We start from the raw sequence: 13,804 nt of genomic DNA on the forward strand, positions 1-13,804 counted from the left end.
TGAACTAATTAATATTCTTTAATCTTAACCCTATGGGTTTATTCAATATGGTCATTCTACACAAACACAACCTGACCTAAGATGCTACAAAGTTAAAAAAATCAAATGTTGCAGATTGACTGTACAATAGATGGTAAATTACTTGCCTTTTGCAAGATTACCCAAATTAATCCAAACAGCATTAGTCTCAAACCTCACCCTTTTCATTACAGTAAAGTGGGGTTTTGATATGTTGTTGCCAGTTTGTATTGCGTTTTCTAAAGGTGGAAACATTTACACCAATTGGTAGAGGATTGTGTGTGAAATCTATACCAAAACCCTTCAGGAAGTGCAAGGGGATCTCTAAAGAGGGCAGTTACAAAACAGTCCTTCAATTCCTGGCCTATCTCTAACATGCAGTAGATGACATACAGTGGGACTGGCCAAAAAACATCATCTTTAATGTTATGCAAGTCTGCAGCACCCTGCCTCTTTGTGCAAACAAAAATTTATGCTCACTATTCAGGGCATAGGAGCAGAATGACAACTGAATATTTAAGTTTGAGGCAGATTTCTGTGTTTGGGTACCACCCCTTCTGTAGGTCTGCACTGGTGCCTTGAGATGGATATAGCCGCCGCCACCCCCGCCCTTCTCTTAGTAGTAGCCAGCTTTAGGATTCCCAAAATAGGCCAGTACTTAGTTTTTTCTGCATGGCATGCTAAGCCTTCGGAAATCATGAAGCAGGAGCCTGCTGATCAGAGGAGCAGAGGCTACATCATCTTTCCTACTGGTAGCTTGTGTGGAAAACAATATACCACATTTGCAGCCTTCAACCCAAAACCATATTTAAAGCATTTAGGTTCAATGCCTGGAATCTAGAAGCTGCAAGACACAGATTGTCTACTGGCCAGGAAACCCCCTCCTCTTAGTTTGCCTTCACTGCCAGGTTTCAATTTTCTCACTTCCCCTTACCCAGGCCCATTATAAAAAAGGTACAATATTTAGTCTGGTGGGATTTAAGTTAAAAAATAAAAAGCTGTCCAGTCTTTTTCGCTTTATCGTGAAGAGTTTGAGCTGGAGCGGCTGCGATGACGTCTTCGGCCTGGAGATCTGGATCTTGACCGTCGGCGAACAGGGGACCTGCGTCTTGGAGATCTGGACCTGTCAGAGAAAGGAGGAGAAAAGCTTCATTAGGAGACAAGGACAACGGGTTTAAATTATTTTACACAGATCTAGCACCTTTTATCCAGAAGGATCCCAAAACATTTTATACAAAGAGCTCTAGTGAAATGCAGCCATCTCTGGGGTGGAAGGAGGCAGCTCAACAGCACACAACTCAGCAAGAGGGAATATTTTGACCAAGGATACCATGGCAAGCCACCAGAGAACAAACTGGACCTTGGGCTTTTAAATTCTCACCTGAAAGACCTTGCACCACCCAAGTAAAGAGCACTACTCTATTTATATTTTACAGAAAAACAAAGAGCTAAGTTGATCTTACTGATATTTAACCTGTGAATCCAGGGAGACTAGGTACTTCAATGCCAGTACTACCACCAGCAGTACAGCCCCTCTGGCTCAGAGCATTAAACTTGCGTTGCTTTTCTTTATCATACTGCAGAACTGTTAGCATACTGCAACTTCAGAGAGTTTCTCCCTTAAACAGAAAGGGGGACAGAGTCTGGACTACAAACAGAAGCCAATAATCTTAACTGGCTCTGTAGGATCTATATATGCATCTAATGGGAAGCATAAAATAAGATATCATGAACCTAAAGCCAAGAAAAAATGGTTACCTGCCTTTCATAACTGTTGTTGAGATGTGTTGCTCATGTCCATTCCATAGCAGATGGGTGCGCGCGCCACATGCACGGAGATTTTCCCCCCAATGATACCAGTATGGCCAGTTCTAGCACACCCTGGAGGCCTACGCTCATGTGCCAGTATAAGGGGCGCCATCGGCCCTCCGCCCTTCCAGTTCCTTCTTGCTGTCAACTCCGACGGCAGGGTAGGTGGGCGAGTCATGGAATGGACATGAACAATATCTCGAAGAACAGTTACAAAAGGTAGGCAACCATTTTTTCTTTGAGTGCTTGCTCATGTCCATTCCATGTCAGGTGAATCACAAGCAGTGTCCTTGGAGGTGGGCTGGGAGTTCACAGGCGTGCCAATAGCAACACATCTCTCCCAAAACTGGAGTCGTCTCTGGCCTATTGGGTGATTGTGTAATGGGATGTGAACGTGTGGATCAGCGACCATGTTGCAGCCCTTCAGATGTCCTGGATCAGTATTTGCGCCAGGAAGACCGCTGAAGACGCTTGTGCTCTTGGTAGAATGGGCCTTCACAATGGCCAGAGGCAGGACTTTCACTTGCTCATTACAGTCTGTATCTGGGTATGCAATCTGGGACAAGATCCATTGGGAGGACACCAGGAGACCTTTCATTCTATCCACAACTGCGACAAACAGCTGTGTCGATCTGCAGAAGGGGCTCATCTGGTCAACATAGAAGACTAAGGCCCTTCTCATACCCAGAGAGTGTAGGCATCTTTCTTCCTCTGACTTATGCAGTTTTGGGAAGATGACCAGCAGAAAAATGACTTAGTTGACATGGAACTGCAATACCATCTTGGGTAGAAAGGCTAGGTGGAGACACAGTTGGACCTTATCTTTAAAGAACACAGTGTAAGGAGGCCCCGAGGTTAAGGCCTGAAGCTCTGAAACTCTCCTGGCCAAAGTGATTGCCACCAGGAAAGTGACCTTCCACGAGAGGAGCAGCAAGGAGCAGGATGCCAAGGACTCGAATGGAGGCCTTGAGCCTAAAGAGGACCAGGTTTAAGTCCCAAAGTGGAATAGGGTCACGGACCTGTGGGTAGAGCCTCTCCAACCCTTTAATGGATCTGCTTGTCATCTTCTGGCCGAAGACCAATCTGCCTCAGATCGGGGGATGGAACGCCGAGATGTCCAGATGGACCACAATTGAAGACAGTGAAAGGCCTTGCTGCTTCAGGTGAAGGAGATATTCCAAGATGGACTACAAGGATATCTGTGATGGGCACAGGTTCTGCTCGGCTGCCCAGCAAGTGAAATATTTCCACTTGGCCAGGTAGATTGCCCTAGTAGAGGGCTTTCTGCTTCCTAGCAAAATTCGCTGGACCTGCTCCAAGCATGCTCTCTTGTCCAGATTTAGCCATGCAGCAGTCACACTGTCAAGTGCAGGCCTACTAGATTCAGATGAAGCAGTCGCCTGTGGTCCTACGAAAGCAAGTCCAGTCTGAGAGGAAGTCCAGAGGGCTGCAACTGTGAAATCTACGAGCATGCTGAACTAATCCTAGCGAGGCTATGCTAGGGTGATCAGGATGACCTTTGTCGTCTTCTCCCTTTTGATCTTCAGAAGAACCTAGGCTGTCCGACCATGACTGTAAGAAGGAATCTGAAAGAGATCCTTTGCTTTGACTAAGCCTAGAGCAAAAGTGGTAACATTTCTTGTTCTGTGCAGAGGCAAACAGGTCCACCTGAGGAGTCCTCCACCTCTGGGAGATGATGCTGATGACCTGCGAGTGGAGAGATCACTTGTGGTAAGAGGAAACGTGACACCACCAGGTGAATGGAGTGCTTCACACAGAAATCCCAGAGCCTGAGGGCTTTCTGAGAGAGGACCTTGGAGTGTCCCCCTCCCTGTGTGTTGATATAAAACATTGACACTTTTTCATCAGTACTTGCACTTCTCTGCCTGAGGCCAGGCCAGGCATATTTCCCTGAGTTTCTTCACATTTATGTGTAATGACAGCTCATCCCTTGAACAGAAACCTTGGATCCTGAGGCTGCCGAGGTGGACCTCACCTCCCAGGTACAACGCATCATGACTGAGGGGCCATGGGCAGTGTTCCCTCTAATTTTTCCCATGAATGTTATGTGCACCAAAATGGAGGTAATGTGTAACATATTGGTGCAGATAACAAAATTCATGTGGTGGGGGTGGGACCGAGGAATTTGGAGTGTGGGAGGGGGCCTCAGGGCTGGGGCACAGGATTGGGGTGCAGCAGGGGAGGATTGGGGTGGAGGGGGTGAGGGATCCTGCTGGGGGTGCAAGCTCTGGGATGGAGCCAGGGATGAGGTGTTTGGGGTGCAGGCTGCCCAGAGGCTACAGCAGGGAGAAAGGACCTTTCCCCCTCCCCCCGCAGTGCTCTGCAGCAGCACCTGGGCTGGAGCGGGGGTGGGAGGGAAGAGGCGCCTCTCCCTGCCACGGCAGTTCTGTGCTGGGGGAGAGGCGCCTCTCCCCACCACAGCCATGAGCCCCTGCTGCGTGGCTGCGCAGCTTAGAGGGAACTGAGGCCATGGGGACTCTAAGGGTATTCCAGATAGAACCGATCTAAGCACATCAGGGAAGCGAGGACTGACACAGGCATGGTGAGAATAGAGTCAAGATGGTGCCTGCTCAGTAAGTAGACCAGCATGAGCCACATCTGTAGCTGTCTGAGGTACAGTCGAGCATGCCACACAACGTAGTTACATGCCTCCATGTGGCCTAGTAAACATAGGAACACCGGGCAGTCGTCAGCAGGCACACCGACACTCAGGTGATGAAGTCTGACATGGCTTTGAACCTGGCCTCAGCAGGAAGGCCCTGGACTGAGACATGTCAAGTACAGCTCCTATAAATTCTGATCTTTGCACTGGGTCCAATGTTGATTTCTGCTCATTTGTTAGAAGGCTCAGCACTCTGCAAGTCGCTCATACCGAGATGCTGTGCTGGACTTAACTCTTTGAGAACCCTTTTATCAGCTAGTCGTCAAGGTATGGGTAGATTTGTATGCCTTGGCACCTGGAGGTGGTCCGTGACTACTGCCATACATTTTGTGAAGACTTGCAGGGCTGCCAAGAAGTCAAAGGCAAGTGCTGTAAACTGGTAATGTCCGTGGCCCACCATGAAACTGAGGAAGCACCCATATCGCCATCTTTTGGGAACACAGAAGTATGTGTCCTTCAAATCGAGGGCGGTGTACCAGTCCCCTGGATCTAGTGAGGGAAATGATGGAGGCCAGAAAACCATGCAGAACCTCAGTTTCTTGAGATACTTGTTGAGGCAATGCAGATCTAGGATAGGCCTCAGACCCCTTTTCGCATTGGGAATCTAGAGATAGCAGGAGTAGAATCCTTTCCCTCTCAGTTCTATAGGAACTACCTCCACGGCTCCTACTTGTAGGGCTTGCACCTCCTAGACAAGAAGTTACTCATGAGAAGGATCCTTGAAGAAGGACAGGGAAGGGGGCATGCCAAAGCAAGGGAGAATACTGTTCCAGCAACTGTCACTGGTGGTAAGTAGGAACTCAAAGGGCACAGGATCGGTGGCACTCCTTATACTAGTGCATGAGCATGGGCCTCCAGGGGGTGCTAGAGCCAACTCTATGGCTACCACTCGGAGAAAAATCTCCGGCAATGATGTATACGGCACATGCACATCTGACATGAACTGAACATGAGCAAGCACTCGAAGAAGAAGAAAGTTTTTAGTGAATCCTAAGGATAAAAATCCTAATTGTTGGTAAGTGAATAATCAGACATTCCAAAATGCAACTGTGCTTGGAGCGCAGAATGACTGCACATCTCAGCTGACATCTCTTATCCACCCCTTAAACATCATGTTATGTACACCACTTCCTACAGAGCTCCAGTCCTTCTTGTTATATACAGTGGATATAAGGATATATACAGTGAGGGACCATTTAGAGAAGAAAGTTAGTGTCTAACTTTATATCCTAAGTGCACTAAGGGGCTTCTCAAATTAATCATACATCAGATTCTCCTTATTCTGCCAAGTAGGTCTTTGCTCCCACAGCCAAGACAAACAGAAAGCTGATTTTTTAAATGCAGGGAAAGGGTTTGCAGAACATCACTCTAGGAATCCCACCTCTAAAGAAACTGATAGTCACACACTAAGTTTTGACTACAGTGTTCACCAAAGTGTAGTAGCCACACCATGTTTAAACAGAACATGGGTTGAAACCATATTGTCAATGTAGTTTTAACAGGGCCCAAGAGGGTTATAAAAATCAGATGAACTAACCTGGTACTGTAGAACCTCAGGAGTTATGAACACCTCGGGAATGGAGGTTGTTCGTAACTCTGAACAAAACATTATGGTTCTTTCAAAAGTTTACAAAATGAACTTAACACAACAGCTTTAAAACTTCACTATGAAGAAGAAAAATGCTGCTTTCCCTTTATTTGTTTTGGTAGTTTACTTTTAACAGTACTGTACTGGTGCTTCCCCCCCCCGCCGCCAATCTCTGCTGCTGCCTGATTGTGTACTTCCAGTTCCAAATGAGGTGTGGGGTTGACTGGTCAGTTTGTAATTCTGGTGATCATAACTGAGGATCTACTGTACAAAAATTAAGGAAGGACAGAGATTAAATGAAGGAGGGAAAATACAAGAGCTAACATCTGAGGGATGTTAATAAGCAGAGTTTGGTGGTTGTTGGATATACTGTAGATCTTACATCATGTCAACTCAGCTATTAGGTTTCAGACTGGTAGCCGGGTTAGTCTGTATCAGCAAAAACAACGAGGTGTCCTCGTGGCACTTTAGAGACTAACAAATTTATTTGGGCATAAGCTTTCATGGGCTAGAACCCACTTCATTGGATCCATGAAGTGAAAAATACAGGAGCACATGCATGAAGTGGGTTCTAGCCCACAAAAGCTTAGAGACTAACAAATTTATTTGGGCATAAAGTGCCACAAGGACTCCTCATTGTTTCAGCTATTAGGGTATGTCTACAATACAGCTGCATAGCTACCACGCACTTCAGGGTAGACACAAGAGGTTTTTCCAGCAATGTAGGTAGACCACTTCTCTGAGAAGTGGTAGCTAAGTCGACAGAAGAGTTCTTCTGTCAGCCTAGCTGTGTCTACACTGGGAGTTAGGTCGACATAGCTACATCACACAGGGCATGACATTTTTCACAGCCCTGAGTGATATAGCTAGGTCAATCTAAGTTTTAGGCCCTAGTATGTAAAGAAATAGGTGTCTCAAAAACTTCAGAAGCTGTTCTGAGCAGGGCCCAGTAAAGATCACCAATCATGTCCCATAGTGGTTACAGCAGCTTCTAACAGATCTTTAGAATCTGTGTTTATTAAACCAGGAGCGAAGATGATCAGTCTCCAGGTTTGTTGAAATCAAGCCCAGGGAGGTGAAGTTACCAATGATGAAATCTGTGCCACAGACAAGATGCTTGGTGCCAAGAATTAAACATTACCACACCTCTGTTTAGCTTACACACTTCTACGGAACTTCATAAAATATGGCTCACCTTCTCCTCATGCGAGGTGGCGACCTACGCCACATTGGTGGTGGTGGCAGCATCCTCCTTGGTGGGCTAAAGCGCCTGGGAGGTGGCCTAGGCCGAGGTGCCAGTACAGCTGTAGCAGTGATCTCCTGACCATCAATCTGTCCTGTTTACAGTTAAAAAGACAAAGAATAAGCTAAAAATTTCCAGCACCAGTGTGCTACACACAGCATTATTGCACCTCTGCTACAGACTTCCATCCTCACAAGGTTGCTGCTTTGGTACGTTTGGAGCATTCGTGATCTAGTGGTTACAGCAAGAAATCAAGAGGCCTAGTCTCTCTCCCCAACTTTGCCACTGACTCACGGACCCGCCCTCAGCAAATCATTTAGACAGTCAACTTAAAAATCACTTCTGCATAAAACCCACGAAAGGTTTAGAACCTACTATTCTGACAAGCAACAGTTCAGATGACAGAGTTCGGGTTTTTTGGATCATCCGACTTTGTGAGACAGTGCTTTATGTAAGGTCAGTTTAGCTGTTTCCCCTGTATGGTCGGTTTCGCTGCTTGTGAGAGTCTGTCATCCAGCAATAGAGCAGAGAAAGACATGGGGGGAAAAATTAAGGAAGTGGGATTGTAAAAACACAAAAGTTGGTAGGACAACTCAGGGCCAGTAATCCTTTTAACTCATTTGTATCAACCCTCATATCCTCCATGGATTTCAATTTGTCCTGCTGGTCTCTTTGTACATCTGGTACCTACCTCCATCCATATGCTTCAGCGCCTTTTCGGCATCATCTGGATTCTCAAACTCCACATAAGCATAACCTTTGGAGAGATGTGGATTTAACCGGTCAACTGGCATGTCAATCATTTTAATCTTCCCATAAGTGGAAAATATTTCCATGATGTGATCCTAGAGAAAAAATAGTTATTATTAAGGATAGTGCCAATTCCCACTTTATCATGTGCTATTGACAGAGAAAGCTAAATTGGAGGCATACCCAATACAAGATCAAAAACCAATACCAACATCAAGGTAGACCAATCTTATTAACTGGATATGGATACAGTTTGAATTCCCACCAGCCCTCTATTGCTGCCTGCTCAGTTTCTTCCTCTGAATTCTCAAACCCTAGACAAATGTCTACTGACTACCCTCCTCAAAAAAAAGCCAGAGGATCTAGGCTGTGGTAAACTTTTCAGGAGTGAAAGAATGAATGAAATCATGACGTTTATGTGAGAAATGGCAAGGAGAGGGGCTGTCTGAGGTCAAATGCTCAAAGCGACAGATGTATTTTCTCTCTTTAACATTTGGGATCATTTATATAGCATCATATAGTTACATGTTCCCTCTACGAAGGCCTCACACCTCACCAGAACAATTATCTGGCAAGGAGGACTGAACTGAGCACCACTCCTGTATATCAACCGCCGACATTCTCAGCTGGCCTTCAGTTGTAAATTTTTCAACAAAGGGGTCAGCTACTCTTCATCTTCCAACCAAGGCAAATGTAAGTTACACAACATCCTGCAAGAGAACCAGGAAACCAAGTACAGGGTTTAAATCCAAGTCCCCTGCTTGATAACACAGGGCACTAGATCTGGGACATGGCATACAGGTCTTCTGAGAACCATACCCTGCCACGGATTAATTGCTCTTGGCTTGAGCCAAGTATGATATGATCAGGTGCCATGCAAGTTTCCCCACAGACACGTCTGCCAATGCACTTCAACTTTGCATATGGATAATGTAAGAACTTCCAACACAGTGACACCTGATTGCAATCTAGTAATAAACTGTTTCTGAAGATACTATTTTAAAAACTCAAATAACTCTCCCAAAGATGTGAAAATTCAAGGATAAAGAGGGGCAGGCCATTACCTTGGTCACATTTCTGGTGAGTCTCCCAACATGAACTTTGGTAGGTCTGGGCGATGGACTCCGTCTCTTCCGCTCCTTTTCATCTCTCTTGGGTGGCTTAGACCTGAGTTGAATATCACCGAACTATCAAATCTCCTGGTAACATACAAGCCAATCCCCATAACTAAGGCTACATTTTAGTCAAGTCATGAACAGGTCACAGGCAGTAAACAAAAATTCACACCCCGTGACCTGTCCATGACTTTTACTATATACCCCTAACTAAAACTTGGGCTGGGGGGGGACGCAGGTGCTCTGGGGGGCGCCGTGCACACAGCCCGGGCCCCCTGCTGGTGCTTTGCGAATCCGTGACTTCTGTGATGGTCTCGCAGCCTTACCCATAACACAAAGGTGACTTGCAAAGAATCTTTTTTAAATGGACTTGTATCTTGTTTTGCTTCTTTATAATAAATAAGGGTCTGAAAATCTGCAGGAGTGGAGAGTTTAAAAGGTTTTTACTTGCTTTTTAATTAAGAAATATCCTGAATGTCAAATCTGTTTTTCTCTGATTTTGCTGGAGGAACTCTTGGGATCTAGAGCATGTGTACCGTGAGTTCTCATACATTAACTGAAGAGGGGCTAGGGTCTTGCTGGGTTCATAGCCAAATCTACAACCACTTCCATCAGCACAGGTTTGGGTTTTGGCATCTTTCCGGCTATGGACATGTTATTAGGATGGAAGACCAATGAATTATGAAGCAAGCTTACCAAGGAATGTTCCTACATAGCACAACCATGTTGTTGCCAAAAGCTTAAGATAAGATTGTCGGTAATGGACACAAACCGAATATCCAGGCAGACCACCTTAAAGACCTAGCTAGAAATTGATCCAAGCAGTTCTCAATCCGCAAGAAGGCTACATCCCTTTTTATATTTTTTTATAATTGGAGATATACCAATCTCCTAGAACTGGAAGGGACCTTGAAAGGTCATCTAGTCCAGCCCCCTGCCTTCACTAGCAGGACCAATTTTTGCCCCAGATCCCTAGGTGGCCCCCTCAAGGGCTGAACTCACAACCCTGGGTTTAGCAGGCCAATGCTCAAACCACTGAGCTATCCCTCCCCCCTTTGAGATCTGCCATGATGATGAAGTGTTCAGCATTGAACAGATTTCCTTTCTCTCAAGTGTTTATTAGCCACTGGAGTTACATGTGTGTTCACAAAAACAGATGCGTTTAAAATACTTTAAAAAAATAAATAAATAAATAAATAAAATGTTTTGCTATTGCTCAGCTTTCAGTTTCTTGACTCATTATCCTAAAGGCACTAGATTCATTAGTCAAAGTCTGCCAGGGTAGATAAGATCTAAATTTTTGTCTTAAAAAAAAAAAAAAAGGCAGATAAACTTTGGAAACAATATTTCAGACCTTCTATAACAGGGGCAGGCAAACTTTTTGACTTGAGGGCTGCACTGGGTTTCCAAAATTGTATGGAGGGCCAGTTAGCGGAGGCTGTGCCTCCACAAACAGCCAGGCGTGGCCCGGCCCTAGCCCCATCCAACTCCTCCTGATTCTTGCCCCAACAGCCCCCCTGGGACTCTTGCCCCATCCAACCCCCCCTGTTCCCTGACTTCCCCTGGAATCCCTACCCCGACTGTCCCCCACTGCCCCATCCAACCCCCCTCTCATTCTTGACTGCCCCTCTAGGGCTCCTACCCCCATTCAACCCCCCTGTTCCCCGCCCTCTGACCACCCTGACCCCTATCCACACCCCCACCCCCTGACCACCACTCTGAACTCCCCTGCCCTCTATCCAACTCCTCCTGCTCCCTGCCCCCTTACCGCGCTGCCAGGAGCGCGTCACTGCACAGCACAGAGCACCGGGTCAGCTCACAGCCCCGCAGCCCAGAGCATTGCACCAGCGACACAGCGAGCTGAGGCTGTGGGGGAGGGGCCAGGGGCTAGCCTCCCAGGGCAGGAGCTCACAGGCTGGGCAGGAGGGTCCCGCGGGCCATAGTTTGCCCACCTCTGCTCTACGTACATCACAAATAAATGAAGGGGCACTGTAACAGGGTGCTGGCTCAGGAATCCTGAGCCAGGCCTCTGTCACACCAGCTCCGATCAAAAAAGAAGAATTGGAGCTAGCTGAGTAAGCCCAGGCCTGAGTGGCAGACGGGGATCAGCTGCCGGCCTCTTTAGCCGGGGCTCCATAAAGGCTGGCAGGAAGGAAGCCGAAGTAGGAGAAGGAAAGGGAGGAGCCAGAGAGTTAGAGGGAGCGGGAACTCTTCTCTGATGGCTGCAGGTGTTAGCAGTTCCTGGAGCTGTGATACTGAAACTGTTTGTAGATAAAAGGTGGTGGGAAAGTAAACTGTAAATAAAGAGTATGGGTGATTGCACCAACGCAGAGGTCTCTGGCTGGTTTGTGGGTGCAGCAGGGGCAGAAGCCAGAGAGGCTCAGCTGCACCCCCGTTACAGGCACAAAGCCAATTATATTGGGGGAGAGGGGAGAAAAGGGGCATTTATATTGGTCTGCCAATGAAACCCCTTCACAACAGTCATTTCCACATAATTTTAGCAGCTACCTCAGACAGGTTTAGGTTAATACAGACATAACATTTGAAAACTGAGTTTTCAAGCTTTCAGATATCAACCAATGGGTCTTATCTGTTTTCCCATCTGTTAAATGGGGATATTACCTCACAATGGCACATTGGTGAAGACTGTTTATAGTGCTTTGAAGTGGTAAAGTTGTATGCAAGTACTAAGTTTTATTAACTCAAACTGCTCAAATTAGTGGCTGCTAACAGTGGGGGAGGTTTAGGTTGGATATCAGGAAAAACATTTTCACTAGGAGGGTGGTGAAGCCCCCCTAGGGTTACCTAGGGAGGTGTTGGAATCTCCTTCCTTAGAGGTTTTTAAGGTCAGGCTTGACAAAGCCCTGGCTGGGATGATTTAGTTGGGGATTGGTCATGCTTTGAGCAGGGGGTTGGACTAGATGACCTTCCAACCCTGGTATTCTATGATTCTATGGCTGCTGACACCATATTGGTCAGTAACTTCCAGCAGATTTAGAGGACAGTACCGAAAATTATGTCTGCAATTGAAATCCCAATGATACAATGGCTCCTAGCATTGCTAACATCACTTTAGTTGATGGGAGAAATTCTCCTAAATTTCCCTAGCATAGACAGAGCCTAAGAGACAGCAGGCTATTATTTCTTTACCCCTTCGAACTCAAAGAACAGTGAGGGATGCAGGAGGTGACATGGGCACAGTAAACAGGCAAATTATAGATCTAGCAATTCAGAGCTCTCTGATTCCTGCTCTCTAGACAGGGACTCTGGTGCCATGTGATTATGCAACCACTTAAATTGCTGTGTATTTGTGGAATTTTTTTTAATTGGCACATAACTGTACTAAAAAAAAATCAAAGCTTTAATTTGAAACAGTTAATTCTATAATCTTCATAGTTGCTAAAATACATTCACTTCACATTGTGAAGGGTAAATTGATGCTGTAGAAATGTGTGCCTAAATCTTAAGGTGGGGGTGGGGAAAGCTTGAAGATAAGAGTTCAATTATTTCATTGGAATGTTGGCTCTGAAGTCTGACAAATTAAAAATATCAACACTAGCTATTTCTGCTAAAATGCTCAGTAGTGAAGTATCAGGCTAATAAATCTATCATTTTTAGAGGTACTGGCAGGTTGTAGCCAGCACCTACTTGCTATCAAGTCAAATCTCATCCCACCCACAGAATTTAAAGTGAAGAGACTAGGGAAAAAGATGCACTCCCTGTCTACCAGCAAAAGCCTCAACTGCATCCTGGATATCAAACTCAGAACACCTCCCCCAGCCTTTCTTGGCATCAAAAGCCTAACTCATCCCCCTAACCTGTTGATATGGAAAGCCAGTTCTTTCCACATCTACAATTACTCACTGTCACTATAAAGATCTGAAACATGCTGAAAATTACTTACATCCCAATTCTGCAAAACACACACTTACACACGTGATTAACTTAACTATTGTAATTACTACCATTTGCAGGATCAAAGCCATAGACTGTAAGCATGTTAAGCAGGAACCATAACTTTTGATACATGTGCACACACAGTGTCTAACACAATGGGACTCTAATCCCTGTTTGGAGCCTTTTGTACTATAACAATACAAATAATAGCAGCAAAGAGTCCTGTGGCACCTTACAGACGTATTGGAGCATGAGCTTTCGTGAGTGAATACCTGCTTCCTCGGATGCAATAAAAATAATAAGCTCTGACCGTGGCCTAAGGAAAACATCAATAAACCACCAAAAAGCATACTGCACCAATTACAATAGACTGAGTGGGAGAAGTAGAGTACCTGACATACACAAGGCCTTTGTTACAGACCACAAACTTTCATACTTTTAAGATTTGTTTCCAGCCCTTCCTAACCTCCACATCTATGATTGTAAATGAAACATTGTGCCTGTATAGCACCTTTGTGGGGGAGAAAAATCAAACTGTTTCCAAACAACTGTCCAGTACAGACACTTCTTTTTTGGGGGAAGAACAGTCCTGTACTCAGAAGGAACTAGACAAGACAACTTATGATTTTGTGATTATATTCACAGCACCAGTTTCATGTTATACCCAAAGTGAAGAATTCTAGAGAAACAAAGAAGCAGAT

General features: G+C 45.6%; 1 protein-coding gene across 3 annotated transcripts in view; it reads right to left on the bottom strand.

Annotated features, from left to right (window-relative positions):
* The window catches only part of RNPS1 (RNA binding protein with serine rich domain 1), an 18,320-nt gene continuing 4,516 nt past the window's right edge, over positions 1 to 13,804 (bottom strand). For all 3 annotated transcript variants that reach the window (XM_044979420.1, XM_044979422.1, XM_044979421.1), the window contains 4 exons: positions 9,156 to 9,258; positions 8,033 to 8,186; positions 7,294 to 7,435; positions 1 to 1,141 (listed from right to left, as the gene is read on the bottom strand). In XM_044979420.1, coding sequence (XP_044835355.1) covers positions 1,036 to 1,141; positions 7,294 to 7,435; positions 8,033 to 8,186; positions 9,156 to 9,258 — 505 coding nt within the window. In that variant the 3' untranslated portion in view covers positions 1 to 1,035. The remainder of the gene's footprint in view (positions 1,142 to 7,293; positions 7,436 to 8,032; positions 8,187 to 9,155; positions 9,259 to 13,804) is intronic.

The sequence above is a fragment of the Mauremys mutica genome, chromosome 11 (assembly GCF_020497125.1).
Source record: "Mauremys mutica isolate MM-2020 ecotype Southern chromosome 11, ASM2049712v1, whole genome shotgun sequence".
NCBI classification, from domain to species: domain Eukaryota; kingdom Metazoa; phylum Chordata; order Testudines; family Geoemydidae; genus Mauremys; species Mauremys mutica.